Below are 14,734 nucleotides of genomic sequence, written 5' to 3' on the forward strand. Positions count from 1 at the left end.
TAGCCACTGTATATACTTTTTCTTATAAGAGTTTGAGAATAAGTTACCATAACGACGATCCACATAACTTGTACTTTATTCTTTCCAGGTATGATGATGATTAAAAGAAAAAATGCAAAAGGAGAAAAAAAACAAAAACTTACGACTACAGCAGGGTTCGAATCTGCGCAGACGAAGCCCAACAGATTTCAAGTCTGTCTCAACCACTCGGACATATCGACTTTGGCATCTGTAGTGGCGACGCTATCTTTATCTTATACTCGGACATATACTCAGCGATGTATGTATATGGCCTCATCCTAGAGTGCTAACTCAGTTTATTTCTGTGCGTGTAAAAATGAACTCCCTTCATCCCAAAATATTTATCATGTTTTCCTTCTCGAAATCTTTGAAGCTAAATTGAATTTGATTAATTCGTATCTTAGAATTAAAATTTACATATTCACAAATTATATGAAAAGAACTATATATTGCAATTTTTCTCATATCAATATAGTTAAAAAATATATGTCAAAATTTTGGAAGTTTTGACTCTGGAGAAGTAGAACATAACAAAAGCATCTGGATAAGCTAATAGGTCAGCTCGTGCTCCAGATAAACTCCCATCCTTGTGTAGCTTCGAGCCGCTTCACTAACGGATTGCATATCATCTTAACCAAAAGAGAGAATTAAATAATTATGCAGGAATTGTGCATCTGCAGAAGCAACATTTGGATGCTTACTTTATACTTGACATCGAAATGTCCTACATCAAACATGGTTCTTTGTACTATACACCAAGGCAAAAGAAGCAATTCAGCTGTTTGCTGTCCCTATGTTTATGCCAACTATGACTGAACTAACTTTTTACCTAATGACTACTTTCCTATATGCCATATAGGATTTGAGAATATACACATGAAACGTATTTCTGTTGACAAACAATGTTTGTTCCTATATCAACTAGATCACTCTCTGTGGTACAAGCATCATCCATTCCTCAAGAGACTAGCCATCAAAAGGATTGAGAACTCTTTAAGAAAGGTTTTTTCTTGATGAGAGAAGCAGAAGTTCAAGTGGTTACATCCAAGTCCTCTGCTCCTCAAGCTTGTAAGATGTCAGATCAGACCCCAACAAAGAATCCAAAAGCAATCCTTGAAGTTTTATGTACATTGTCTGTTAAGTTTCGGAGATTCGCACTCCTAACTTGCAGTAGTAATCAAGTTTGGGCACCATGAAGAAAATGGCGTTTCCACTAGACGGCAATCACAAGAATTCACCACGAATACTCTTCAGCTATTCTGATTTGGTTTGACGTGAAAAAAGCGTGACACTTCTTGATAAAGTTGCTCAGCCTCAAATGGCTTCGACACATAACCATCCATTCCACATTTCTGACACTGTTCATTTGTAGCTTGAATCACGTCAGCAGTCATGGCCAAAATGGGCACTTTCCAGCTTGAAGCATTTCCATAAGCTTCAACAGGAAGTTGTCCAAGTTGGATACGGCTATTGATGTCAGATTCCATGTCGCGGATTCTCTTTGTAGCTGCAAACCTGTTATTGAATTTTATAGTGTTACCATCAGCTTAAAAGCGATTTAATTTGTCAAACATATAACAGAGCTTCTCTAAATGATACTTGTGCAGAGCAGAAAGTGCGATAAAGGAATTGCTATGATTGGAGCAGAAGCTCATGGTTATGCAAAAATAAGCAAGGAAAATACAAATTAGCGGGTCTAAAAATGGTAGATAACATAGCGTTTCTTAAGAAACATACCCATCCATTTCTGGCATCTGAATATCCATGAAACATGCATCAAACTGATGAGGTGGTTTTAAGAAAGTGATTGCCTTTTTTCCACTGTCTGTGCAGACAACATCAGCACCATACTTCTTCAGCGCAGCAGCAGCTACTCTAAGGTTCACATTATTGTCATCCACAACCAAAATTTTTCTCCCTTGAAGGAGCTTGGAAAGAGAAGAACCGGAGAGCTCTCCATTCGTGCAATTCCCTTTGTTACCAACACCCATGGCACGTTGGAGCGATGCAGCAAGCATACTCACCCTTAGTGGCTTCATGATGACAAATGGAGTAGAAAAACCATTGGCTACACCAACTCGGCTAGAATTTATAGAGTTAGCTAATATAAATAGTTTAGGAGGGACATTAGCATCGATATCTCTTAAGTTTTTGACAAAGAGACTTGACATTCCCAAATCAGTATCCCAGATCTCCTGTTCAATGAGGATCATATTTGTGACCCTGTTGTCAGTTCTTAAGTAAGACAAACCGTGATTCAAATCTGAAACCACTTCAGAATGAACTCCAAGTCGTTTCATGTGATACTGTGAGACCCTAGCACGGACAGTTCTTGGGTCAACAATTAAGGCTCTCATGCCATGGAATTCTGAAGAAACAGAGTTTGACGGATTGTTGATTTGTTGGCTCTTCTGCTCATTCCAATTACAGCGGCCATTGGTGAAAACAGCAGTAAAAGTAAAGGTGGATCCAATTTTTGGCAAACTTACAAATCCAATTTCACCCTTCATAAGTTGAACCAAACATTTGCTTATGCTAAGTCCAATACCTGTTCCCCCATGGATGCGAGCAATAGAAGGACCAACCTGCATGAAGGGGGTGAATATACGAGATTGAGCTTCTAAAGGAATTCCTACACCAGTGTCTTCTACTGAAACTATCAGATTGATCTGACCCAGTGAGGAAGATGTGAAAGAAGCAGATCCTTCTTGATTGAAAGCTACAAAACTTCTCCAGCTCTGTCGTTTATCGGCTACATGCAATCCACTCAAAGTGCACTTTAACGACGATTCCATCTTGAACTCCTCAGATGACTCAATCACTTCCTCGACAAGATGGACCATCACAAATATATGACCTTTCTCAGTGAACTGCAAAAGGACATTATACATTAGAGAGTGTGAAAAGTATGATCATCCAACCCAAAACCTAAAGTGGGGTGGAGTACCCACAATTAACCCCCTAGATGCCCTTATATATGCAATGTTTAATTTTATATATCACCAGAAGTCCAAAACTCTTTTTTGACCTTGTATATCAATGTGAGTCATTATCTAAGTTGCTCAGACACGGGTGCGGGTGTCTGGTTTCGAGATGTTAATTCCAAGATTCGGGGATATGGATCCTAGTATGAATACGGATGCCGAGATCCGGCTAAAAAGCAATTCAAAAAAAAAAAATATCTCTAAATTATGAGAAATTTTGTGGAGTACTTAAGTATAGCTTGTAATGTGTGGATTTCTTTTTTTATTCTCAAGTTGTAAATGAGTAAAAGATTGATTTCCTAGATAAGGTATGCTATTTTCTTCAAATTTACCCTAGTTTTGTTTCTGATTTCGGGAATCAAATTGTATCTCGTCTCAAATTTTTCCGTCTGTCGTGGTCAAAGTACCCAAAATTATTTGACCAGATCCGGTACGGATCCCATACGCACATTTATACTAGTGTCGTGTCGACACGGGTGCGGCACCTAAACTGCCGTGTCGGAGCAACGTAGGTCATTATATATCTGTGCACCCTCCTGGTCCTTACGGGCATACATACTTGATATGAGTCATTCCATATCTCCAGCACTCTCTAGCATATGTAGCTCAATAGTGGACTTGAATGCACATTTACACATGTGAGAGTTGGTTTACCAAAAGTTGGTGTTGATCTAAGTTACGCGGACTCTTCGTTTTTGGTGCCGCATCGTCTCGACACGGGACGGGAGCTGGTGCGGGAGCGGGATATGTCCCGATACGTCCCGGATTCGGTCAACTAACTTCGGATACCTTGACATGAGTCCATCGACAAATTTGGGGGGAAATTGAGATTTTAATTTCTCAAAATTAAAAATAAAATCGATTTAAAACATGGAAAATGGCATACCTTCAATATTGTAGTATTTTTGTCTCATATTTGCTGCTTTGTAGTTCAGAAAAACTAAGAATTCAAGGGGTCGTGTTCTGAGTTCGGACCTCTGGCAGACAGTAGCAGCGATATAGATGGAGAGTTGGTGGAAGGACTTGAATGGCTTTCTTTTTCTCTTTATAGCTCTATTTGTTATAATTTTGAGTTTTTTTAGCCAAATCCCCTCACCCGTATCCATACTTGGATCCGTACCCCCGAATCTTAAAATTTAGATTTTGCCGAATCCTACACTGCACATTTACACATGTGAGTTGGTTTACCAAAAGTTGGTGTTGATACACTGTCAAACAATCTAAGCCTTCAAGCTAAAATTGCAAGGAAATTAAGTGGGGCAGCACAAAACCTTTTTAGAATCCGTTAGATGCTTGTTTATCTCCGATACAACAACAATAACAAATTAACAACTGTTGGGATCAACTAGAATGACTCAAATCAAGTATATAGAGACAATATCCCTGATATATGATATATATATATATATATATATATATATATATATATATATATATATCTTCATTAAAGTGAGTGATATACATATGCTTTAACAGATTTATTAAAATCGGGCGCAACTTTGGTAACTTAATTAGCAGAACATGACAAAAGCACGTTATCGACTGCACTAGTTACTTCCTTTTTTCTGCAACACACTCAGTTAATTCCTACATAAGAAAAACACCGGATGGATCTTTCGTAATTTTACATATCCCTTGACAATGAGTTGCTTTATTAAAATCGGGCGCAACTTTGGTAACTTAATTAGCAGAACATGACAAAAGCACGTTATCGACTGCACTAGTTACTTCCTTTTTTCTGCAACACACTCAGTTAATTCCTACATAAGAAAAACACCGGATGGATCTTTCGTAATTTTACATATCCCTTGACAATGAGTTGCTCAAATGGTAAGCACTCTCCACCTCCAATCTTGAGGTTGCGGTTAGAGTCACCAGGGTAGCAAAGGGGAGTTCCTATGGAGGGGTTAAAAAAAGGCACAAACTCACATATCAACTCCAGTTTAAACTCAATCAGAGAGTAGCGTTCCTCTTTCGCTTTCCCTTTCTCTCCTAGTTAAGTCAACTCTTTGTCACTGCTATATTTTCTGGGAGCAAAGTTGAAGAGATATGTGAACTTACTTTGATAGAGTTTCCCATCAAGTTTGTGATAATCTGACGAAACCGTCCAGGGTCACCAATGAGCACATCGGGAACCTTATCAGAGATGTAAACTGCCAACTGCACTCCAGAAAAAGAATAATTAGATCACAATAGGAAAAAGAAGATAGTATTAATAAATGGAAAGTCTAAGGTGTGGAGTACCTCAACTCCTTTTTCTTGAGATTTCCCCGAAAAGAGCGAGAGAACCTCATCCAGAGTAGCTCTCACATCAAAACAGACTGCCTCAAGCTCAAGCTTACCAGATTCTATCTTTGCTTGGTCCAAAACCTCATTTATTAGTGAAACTAAAGCTTTACCACTGGCCTGAGCTGTACTGACATAATCTTGTTGTGTCACATCTAGATTGGTGTCCATAAGCATATGAAGCATGCCTGTGAAACAAGTGTATACATGTTTATCCTAATACTCTGAAATCCTCTAAAATATAAGAGTAATGACGCAGCAAATTGCAAATTTTAAGACTCACCAAGAACACCATTCATGGGGGTCCTGATCTCGTGGGAAACAGTAGCGAGAAACTACAAATGATAGAGGTCAATTTAGGTCATATCCTATAACAAGTGTTGGATAAAAGTATTTAGAGAAAAAAGAAAAATCATATATACCTGTGATTTTGCAACGTCAGCAGCTTCAGCACGCTTTTTCAGCACCATCATCTCATGATAATCATCCTCAACTTTGGCTATTCTATTTATTGTTGCATGAAAGATTTGCCCAATAAGCAATGCAATTACAAGGATTCCTGTTGCAGTTGTGATGCCTAGCCAAGGCCATGGTGGTTTCTGTTTGAATCTGAAAAAAAAGAGTAGCAATCTCAGAGGATTCAATCTTAAATTCAAATCTATTGAGACTCCTCAAATCCTTAGTGTCCATATCCAGTTAAGCGAATAGAAAAAGCCTAAAATGACAGGAATCATGATTATACACAAAGAAGACATCCAATGATGAAAGCACAAAATCACCTGCAACGCATCTCATGCCTTCGAAATGGATCGCCAAAGTTGAGGGCACTGACATGCTTCACACCATCACTTGACACATTCGAACCATACATGCTAATAGGGTGGGAGATATTAGTTGTATCATACACATTTACAAGGATAGTTTGCTTGCTTGCAAGCTGCTGAAGAAGCTTCTCTACAAGTGACTCAATGTCAAGGACTCCACCAAGATACCTGCTTGGAAAGGGAAGAAGCTTATAAATTCCAGAACATTAGCTTACTCCAAAATGTGAAATTCTAAAATGCTGAACAAGATCATTATCTTTTGTCTTTCTCCTGAAGTTTTTAGATTCTATTTCCACTATGTAAGGGGCAACATATTCCAAAAGTTGAGTAGTCAGTGAGTGATTGTATAAAGCAGATGACAATACCCGTCAGTTGCTTGGATCCTTTCATTTGGAGTTGCATTAGAAGGAAGATCAGTTTTGTAAACTGCAAATGTCTTTATCACTCCAAGGCGATTTGTTTTAAGTAGCCTGAAGGGAGCCGTGAGAACACCCTTTCCTGATTCCCTCGCACGTAAAACATTCTCGCGATCTTCCTGTTTGGCACAATCATTTATAAGGGTCTTGCTCTTTGTACTTCCCTTTGCATATGTGTGAGTGTGTGGCAGATTTTAATAATGCACATTCAAAGAACACTTGGGAAGATTTAACAAAGACGTTACCTCTCCAGAGAGCATATCAACAGAAATTACATGTGCAATAGTATCCTGTGCAAAAATAACAGGGGCATATTCCGCCTGAACTGGTGATGGCTCCAGGCCATCTCTATCATACTCGTCATCTTTGTGAACTGGAGTTTGTTCAAGTGTATCCATTCTCCTAATACTCCAACCTTGTTGCTTCTCAAACTCTTTTCTTTCTGAGTGGAGCACTCTTACTGCATATGCCACCCCACTTGTAAGAGGCCTCTCGAACGCTGTTCTTTCTGTATATCTTGCAAAAGTACCCTGCAAGCACAGAGTTTTTGGGTATTTTAGAGAATTAAAGAGAAAGATTACTAAGCTGGTTCTAAAGGCCCAATGTAACTAATAGCCTGTTTGGCCAAGCTTCTAAAATCAGCTTATTTTGAGAAATACTTTTTCTCAAAACCACTTTTGATAAGAAACAGTTTGTGTTTGGCTAATTAATTTGAAAAGCACTTCTAAGTAACAATCAATATCATTTAAAAAGTGCTTTTAAGTGTATTTTTCTCAAAAGTGTTTTTCAAAAAAATATTTTTAGGAGAGAAGCTACTTTTTTCTGCTTTCTCCAAAACTACTTATGTTTCTACTCAAAAGCACTTTTTTCCTTCTAAAAGCTTGACCAAACACTTCAACTATGAAAAAATAAACATCTTTTTGAAAAAAAAAGTGTCTTTGGCCTTGGAAAAGCTTGGCCAAACAGGCTATAAGAACACCTTGAAGACTAATAGCAAAAGATTTAGACAGTCACTTTTATTTGATTGAAAAAACAAGTCTATGGAGTTCAACATAAAAGTGACCAAGAAAGAAAAAAAAGCACAAGAATTTATGGTTTAGAGTTCACCATTTAGTATATATGTGAAAAATTACTAAGACTTCAATTATAAACTTCTAAAACCCATAATTTTACAACTACAATAAGTTTAGTGGTAAGAACTTAAAGGTTCAAGTTTAAATCCTGGATGGATAAACTGTTTTCTTATGGATCAAGAATTGTATGGTCTTAAGAAGAAGATGAAATTATGACCTGATCAATAGCAGAAGGGTTCCTGGCATGGTGGAAAGTAGAAATGAGAATGGACATGGCCTGCACATGATTCATGCTAACATTGAACTGATCCTGTAACATCCGAGCCCTCTCATCACACATACTTGCAAGTGTTTCTTTTCTCTTGTCAAAAGCTTGAGTGCTCATGTACCAGAATACTGAAAAAGATACAACTATCCAAAATAATACCCATGCTATCAAAAGCTTCCTCCACCACTTCTTTCCTACGACATACTGAGGGTAACAATGGTAAATCTTACCACTCACCTCTGCTATACCTTCCCACAATTTCATCAATATCTGCTCCCCATCACCAAGCAAAGTCTTGCTACTCATAACTTCACCATTATTTAACCAATTCATGGACATCAAAGACACTAACCACCAACATAGAGTCAACAGTAAGTTCCCCAATTTCAAACCAAACCCAATTACATGGAACAAACTCATCCAACAAACAAAGACCCCTTTTCAAGAATCACTTTACTGAACCTAACACCACTAAAGATTCAAACATTCGGAAGTAGAGGAATAAAAGAGTAAAACAAGTGAAAGTCAATTTTTGATGCTATCTTCTTCAAATTAGAGGAATGCTGAATTGAGGAAGAAGATAAGAAACAGCAAAAAGCCAAAGAAAGAATCCTCAAGATTCGAGCAAGAATTTTGATCATTGCCCAGTAAGCTACTGAAACAAAGCTAAAAAAACAAAAACAATGGGCCAAAACAAGATTCTCCAAAGGTAATTAATTCTAGTTATCAAGTCAGAAACACCAGACATAGATAAAGCAAAAAAACACAATTACGATCCCACATACAAAGAATTTGACACCCAAGTCTTAACTTCTGTAGAATGTGTACCTTAAAGTATGCAAATATCAAAAATAACACGCTTGTTTTGGTTCTTGTAAGTTGCACAACTTGTGGAGTTTCAAGAGATAGCCAGTACTCAAAGTAATTTCTTTGCGAGTAAATATGTGTACCCTTAATGAGAGAGAAGAAAAGAAAGAATTTTGGTTCGTATCATAAAAACACTAAAACTAAGCTATAAAGAATCTGCAAAAGGAAAGATGAAAGGAATATGGTGGTGGTGGTAGAAATGTCTGCTGCCACGGTCTGTTATCTCTATCCAATTTCTGTCCACATCCAAATATTAAAGGAAAAATTAAATGAACATATTCCCATTATAATAAAAATATATGAGTGTAGAATATTTTAATGAAGGGCAGAAAAGTATACTTCCACTCAGCAGGAAAATGACTTTTATTTTTTAATTTCCTTTTTTCTTTTTCATGCTTACACTTAGCTTTTTGTGTTCACATCGCCTTATCTATCCACACAAGACAAGTCCTATGGTTACACGCCAAGTTGTTAAACTCTATTCCTTGTACGCTTCTAAAATCTGTATTTACAATATCATCCTTGCATGTGGAGCTATATATCATGCATGGCATCTAGGAAAGTAAAAATGAAAGAACATCAAATATTATTCTTTTAATAGAATTTTGCACTCTTGTATGGTTACAAGTATTATGGAACTAACAGATGATAAATGTAATCCTAATCCAAGTCTAAGTCTAGCGTTTGGCGCGTAAAGATATTTACAAAATTAAATCATTGTTAAAAGGCAATTTTAAGTAACTTCAATTAATAGCCTTAATTGATAACCTATCATCAGTGTTTTAAAAAGCGTGGTCGTAAGTCGTTTTATATAAGTGAGGCATAAGTCCCATGAGTATTTAATTTTTAATATTTCATAAAATAATATCATTACAGTAAATATTTTTAAAAAGGTAAAATTACATAAAAATTGAAGAAATTTAATAAGTGAAAAATATATAGACGTGCTCCATCCCCACAAAAAACTAGTAATAATCCATTATACTCTATTTACAAGTACAAGTAACTTGAGTTAAAAGAATAAAATTTTCTATGTGGAGGAACAAAAAGGATGACTAACTTGTAATTTGAACTTTGAACTTGCCGCTGCTATGGAGAGAAATTAGTTTTCTTTGTATTTGCAAAAATTAATTGGTTGTTAGACTAGCGCACAAGATAAGAATTAGGAAAGACCATAAATTAGCGTTTCTAGCAATAAAAAATAGTCTTGACTTTTAAATTTAATGTGTCAGTTCCTTTTTAAAAAATTTTAATAATTACAAGCTGACTTTTGAGAATTTGGGTATTATATTAAGGACTTATTAAGAAAATTTTGTTTTAATTTAAAAAACTTTCTTGGGCTTACGCCTCACTAAAAAAACGCGTCTCAAACGCCCAGGCATGGAATTGCTGGGCGTACGCCTCTTAAGACTTTCGCCCCCACCATTGCCTTGGGCATTTTTGATACGCCTCGTCCCAGGACTCGCCCCGGAGACAAAAACGCCTTTTAAAACACTGTCTACAATAATGATAACTAGTCTGTCACTACAATAATAGCATTACTTTAACATATTAAATTAGACAAATAATATGAAAATAATAATTACATTCTCAATGTATGTATCACTAACTTTCTTTATATACTTTCGTATGTAGTTATTAACTCTTTTCAACTGCTACAGGCTAATCATTATTTTATGTCCATATATAGGTAAAGAAAGTTTATGTACAATGCCTTCATAATAACAACCCTCTCTAGAGAATCTGTATATATAACTTTAGACTGTGATTGTTTTGTAGAGCTTGGTACATTTGCATGTCTGGAATCTTTTAGTGCATTTTGCTGAGTTTAATATATTTGTAGAACTTGATTTATAAGTCTGCTTAGGATTAACCAAACATACTTATTTTTAACATATACGTTGACTTATTTTAATGAAATATCGAAATTAAATATGCTTTGAAATGGCTGCTGTACTTTCTTTGATTTCAGTACATAAAACGTCAACGAACTATAACAAAGTTGTCTTAGCTTCTTATAGTGTATAAACAAATTTTCCTCTAACTTTCTGATCGATATTTTTGCAACTTTGTAATGTTAAATATGTGTTAGTACTAAAAATATAGAAGGCGGGGTAAAAGGACAAAGACAGACAATAAAACTTGTTGCTGGAACCAACTTCTTTGATTAATTTGATTGTTGCTTTACCAGCTTTCTTTTGATTAATGGTAAAAAGTAATCCAAATATTAGACAAACTAGTGAGGTAAGAAAGTTAGTTGGCCAACCTTCTTTAGTACTTAGCTGTATTGTAGTAACCTTTTCTCTTCTCCTTTCTTGAGCCTTTTTTTTATGCTCAAGGAAACAAATAAAGTAAAAAGAAGGAAAAGGAGAGAGTAGATTGGATATGCTGTGGCATCAAAGTGATGGCAAGCTAAGATGACTTGACAGACATATAGTATCACAAGCATATAGAGCAGAAAGCCTACCGTTTCTATGTTGCGACTTTAATGCAGTGTATTTTAAGGAGAACAAATTGCTTCTTATTTTATTTTGTTCGACTCTATTTATTCGTCTGTTCTTGGATTACATAGTCGTACAAAAAGTTATAAGAAAGTTTCTCTAATTAATAGTGAATTTAGGAGACATGTTCTTATGCGACTGTTAATAATTTATTGACTATCTTAATATTGTAGTCCCCAAATATTTTCCTACCTATTATTAGTATATACTAAAAGAGATGAATGGTCTAATAACACTAGAGTGAAATACTCCCTCCGACCCACTTTAATTGATTTTTTTTGACTATTTTCGCAAATATTAAGGAATTTATTTTTTAGTATTAATTAACATTGAAATTGACCATATTAATCTTAGTTTGTTCATTGAAAATATAACAAATATTTTTAGGCTATTTACTCCAAGAAAAAAAAAATTAACTCATTCTTAATATAAAAAATTAAATATTATGGATCACAAAAAAAGACCAAAAAATTAATTAAAATAAATCGGGGGAGTATTCAATTATGGGTGGAGCGAAATGGAAGTTGTGAGTCTCTTAGGCTAGAATTTATTCGTTGCTTGATTCTTCAAAAGGACCCTTAATTAGATCTAGACTTAATGGTTACTTATTACACTTCTACTACACGACTCGCTCTCACATTTTCAAAGAAAAGTCTAGTACTGAATTAAAATCAGACTGTTAAGACTTAAGACTTCACATTTTAATGATATGGTGTCATTATTGGTGAATAATGTATCATAAGTTGCAGAATGGTAAATATGAAGAAAAGGTAGGGTAAACTATAGAATGATGCAAAGGAGTCCTCTTTGTGAGGAAGTGATTAGGCCATCACTAAAAACACTCTTTCTTTTTTAGTGTCCTGTAGGGGAGGAGAGGAGGCGACAGCGACGTGTCCACGTCAATCCACCGGTTCTCTGACTTCTGCCCAATTACAAGCTACCAAACGTTTTAATGCGCACATAAGCTACGTGTCGTCTCTATTAAAGGAGATAAAAAGAGCAAAGGCATCTATTAGCCACGTGGCCTAATGGGGTTTGTTTTTGCTGGCTATAGGACAAGGACACTACTCTAAGGCTTATCCACTTCCACATGGCGTTCCTTTGAATTTTTGCAAGGAACAAAACAAATTTCAGTTTTTGAGTCTGAAAAAATGTTCATGTGAGAAATTTTCATTTATCTTTTTTATAAGAGTTGCAAGCTCAGATTCTTAAATTGTTAAAACACTTTTCAAACTTTATTTTGTTTTGCAAAAACGTCTCAAATAGACATTTTTTCAAAACTCAGAACTGAGTCTGTAAAGGTTATTTTTATAAACAAAAGCCACTGTTTGAAATAATACTTCTTTTTCTTTTGGGTCATGAAATGCTGCTTCTCATTTTTCTTCCTCTTTTTTCCTTTTCTTTGAAGAACTTTAATATATTACCTTCCACACTGTTGTTTTTTAAGGCTAAGATTAACATGTAAATTATCTTTTCTTCACTTCATATATCTAACATAAATTATTGTTATAAGATAAATTACACTTTTAATTATGCTAAGTTGACATTTTGGAATTTGGATCAATTCCGTAGAACACATAAAAGAACTTATAATTTCAGTATTCCTTTTTTTAAGTTCAAAAAGTGAATAGTATATAGCTATTCGTAACCGATATAGAAGTCTCAGAAATTCAATCTAGTTCGGTTTCCGAATCCAAGTCCTATAAATGTCCCAACCAACAATTATTTGGACAAACTCAGACCAAAAAAGATAAGATAAGCCAGACGAAAAAGAATATGACTAGATAATTAAGCCAATTAAATTAATTTCATTAGCTTAAGCTTTGGTGAAGTGAACAAATGCGAATCAATTTTGTTCTCGTTTTACCAGAAACACACCAAAGTCAATTTGCATAAAAATTATAATGATTAGGAAGAATGTCATCACACTTTGCATTCCTCTACTGATTTTAAAACCTCTTGGTCTAATCTTTACCTATTGGTGAAGAAGGCTAGCTTAGGTGGCAAGGTTGTAAATGTTGGGTTTTTTTAAAGTAAGGTGTGAATGGATATGGAGTAAAATAAAAGTTTTGAAAGTTTCGTTTTTTACTAATGAATCGCGTCTCTCATCAAAACAAGGGATGAAAACATTTGCGCTTATTTAGCGAGCACTTCTTCTAACTCTTTAAGAGTCGAGAAGAAGGCAAGCCTTACACCGTCATCTTTCGATTTTAAATTTTGAGTTTGGTCGAAAAATTCATCTTTGACAAATAAATTATTAAGTAGAAACAGAGGCATATGATAGCATGTCAAATACGATTTAAAAAATTGTTGAAAATACTTGACGAAGTTCAAAGAATGTATGTACATGATCAAGAATGTCATCCTCGTACAGACACATAAACATCATCAAATTTTCCATCCTTATTCTGCCACATATACCAAGAAAAGAATCAAGAAATGCCACCCTTATTTTGTCACATGCGCATAGTCAAGATCGTCACCCTTATTACGCCGCATGTGCAAACCCAAGGACGTCACCCTTGTTTTGTCATATGTGCAACACAATAATCACAATTTTATGGGAAAGACCTCGTACCAACACCCAACCAATCTGCCCAACATGTCTACATGTGCCATAATAATCACAATACAATATAAATTTTACGGATATATTTTTTGAATCAAAATTATTTATCTTTTTTCGTTATTTAAATTTTTTCTTTTCGTTAATTTTCGCGCATAACAGATTTTCCGAAAAGGCATCTTTACACTCTTTCAACTCCAATTTATTGACTATAAATTTAGAGGATTGGCCTCGTTTTCATCACCGAAATATGATAAATCTCACCTCTCTTCTCTACATTTCTGTATAGTTTTCAAATACAAAACGTAAGTGTTCAGTGTGTGATTTTCTCCTCCATTTGAGTTCTTGACCTCGAGTGCAAAGGCGGAAAGGAGCTTGACTGCAAGACCTACCCATTAAGCAGGGACGAAAGTCGGCCTTAGTGATCCGACGGTGCCAAGTGAAAGAGTCGTCGCTCAACGAATAAAAATTACTCTAGAGATAACAGGTTGATCTTAGCTAAGAGCTCACATCAACAGAAAAGCTTGACACCTCGATATCGGCTCTTCACCACCCCAAAGTACTCTCCCGAATAGGAGACAACCTTGTTTTCGAAAAGGCATCTTCACATCCCTTCAACTTCATCTTGTTGGTAATAAATTCAGAGGCTCCGTATTTTTCATCACCAAAATCTCAAAACACACCCTTCTTTTTCGGTGCATTTTTGCATAGTTGTCAAAGGCAAAACGTAAATGTTTAGTGTGTGATTTGCTCTGCCATTTGAGTTCGTTGAATTTTTGTAATTTGCATTGACGCTATTACAGAATAGTTTTTCATTCTATTCCGGAAGAAATTAATTCAATTACCTTGGGCAATAATGAGTAGATTAAATTCATTAAGGCTCATAAGAAACTTATAGGTATGGGTGTTAAGGGGTCGGGCCGGGCCG

At 35.6% G+C, this 14,734-nt stretch overlaps 1 protein-coding gene across 3 annotated transcripts; it reads right to left on the reverse strand.

Moving 5' to 3' along the window:
• Positions 1-696: 696 nt before the first annotated feature.
• Positions 697-9,006, reverse strand: LOC107821378 (histidine kinase 3). Of its 3 annotated transcripts, none has more exons than XM_016647816.2 (11): positions 8,701-9,006; positions 7,822-8,219; positions 6,777-7,061; positions 6,481-6,650; positions 6,071-6,283; positions 5,714-5,900; positions 5,575-5,626; positions 5,250-5,479; positions 5,067-5,165; positions 1,759-2,891; positions 697-1,536 (listed from the first exon to the last, which is right to left on the reverse strand). In XM_016647816.2, exons 2-11 carry the CDS (start codon positions 8,209-8,211, stop codon positions 1,272-1,274), a joined length of 3,024 nt encoding a protein of 1,007 aa, XP_016503302.2. In that variant the 5' UTR covers positions 8,212-8,219; positions 8,701-9,006; the 3' UTR covers positions 697-1,271. The 3 variants fall into 3 exon arrangements, with proteins under 3 accessions (XP_016503302.2, XP_016503303.2, XP_016503301.2); XM_016647817.2 differs by having other exon boundaries at positions 7,822-7,914; positions 8,701-8,956; XM_016647815.2 differs by having other exon boundaries at positions 7,822-8,960.
• Positions 9,007-14,734: the final 5,728 nt, after the last annotated feature.

The sequence above is a fragment of the Nicotiana tabacum genome, chromosome 15 (genome assembly GCF_000715075.1).
Source record: "Nicotiana tabacum cultivar K326 chromosome 15, ASM71507v2, whole genome shotgun sequence".
Lineage (NCBI taxonomy): Eukaryota > Viridiplantae > Streptophyta > Magnoliopsida > Solanales > Solanaceae > Nicotiana > Nicotiana tabacum.

Bases quoted from the DNA above. Each gene is read 5' to 3' on its own strand.
- LOC107821378 (XM_016647815.2), bottom strand. From the start codon at position 8,292: ATGAGTTTGTTCCATGTAATTGGGTTTGGTTTGAAATTGGGGAACTTA. The intron at 5,627-5,713 runs GTATATATGATT...TATCATTTGTAG, and splicing joins CTGACGTTGCAAAATCACAG to TTTCTCGCTACTGTTTCCCA. The intron at 5,480-5,574 runs GTGAGTCTTAAA...CTTGTTTCACAG, and splicing joins CCCCATGAATGGTGTTCTTG to GCATGCTTCATATGCTTATG.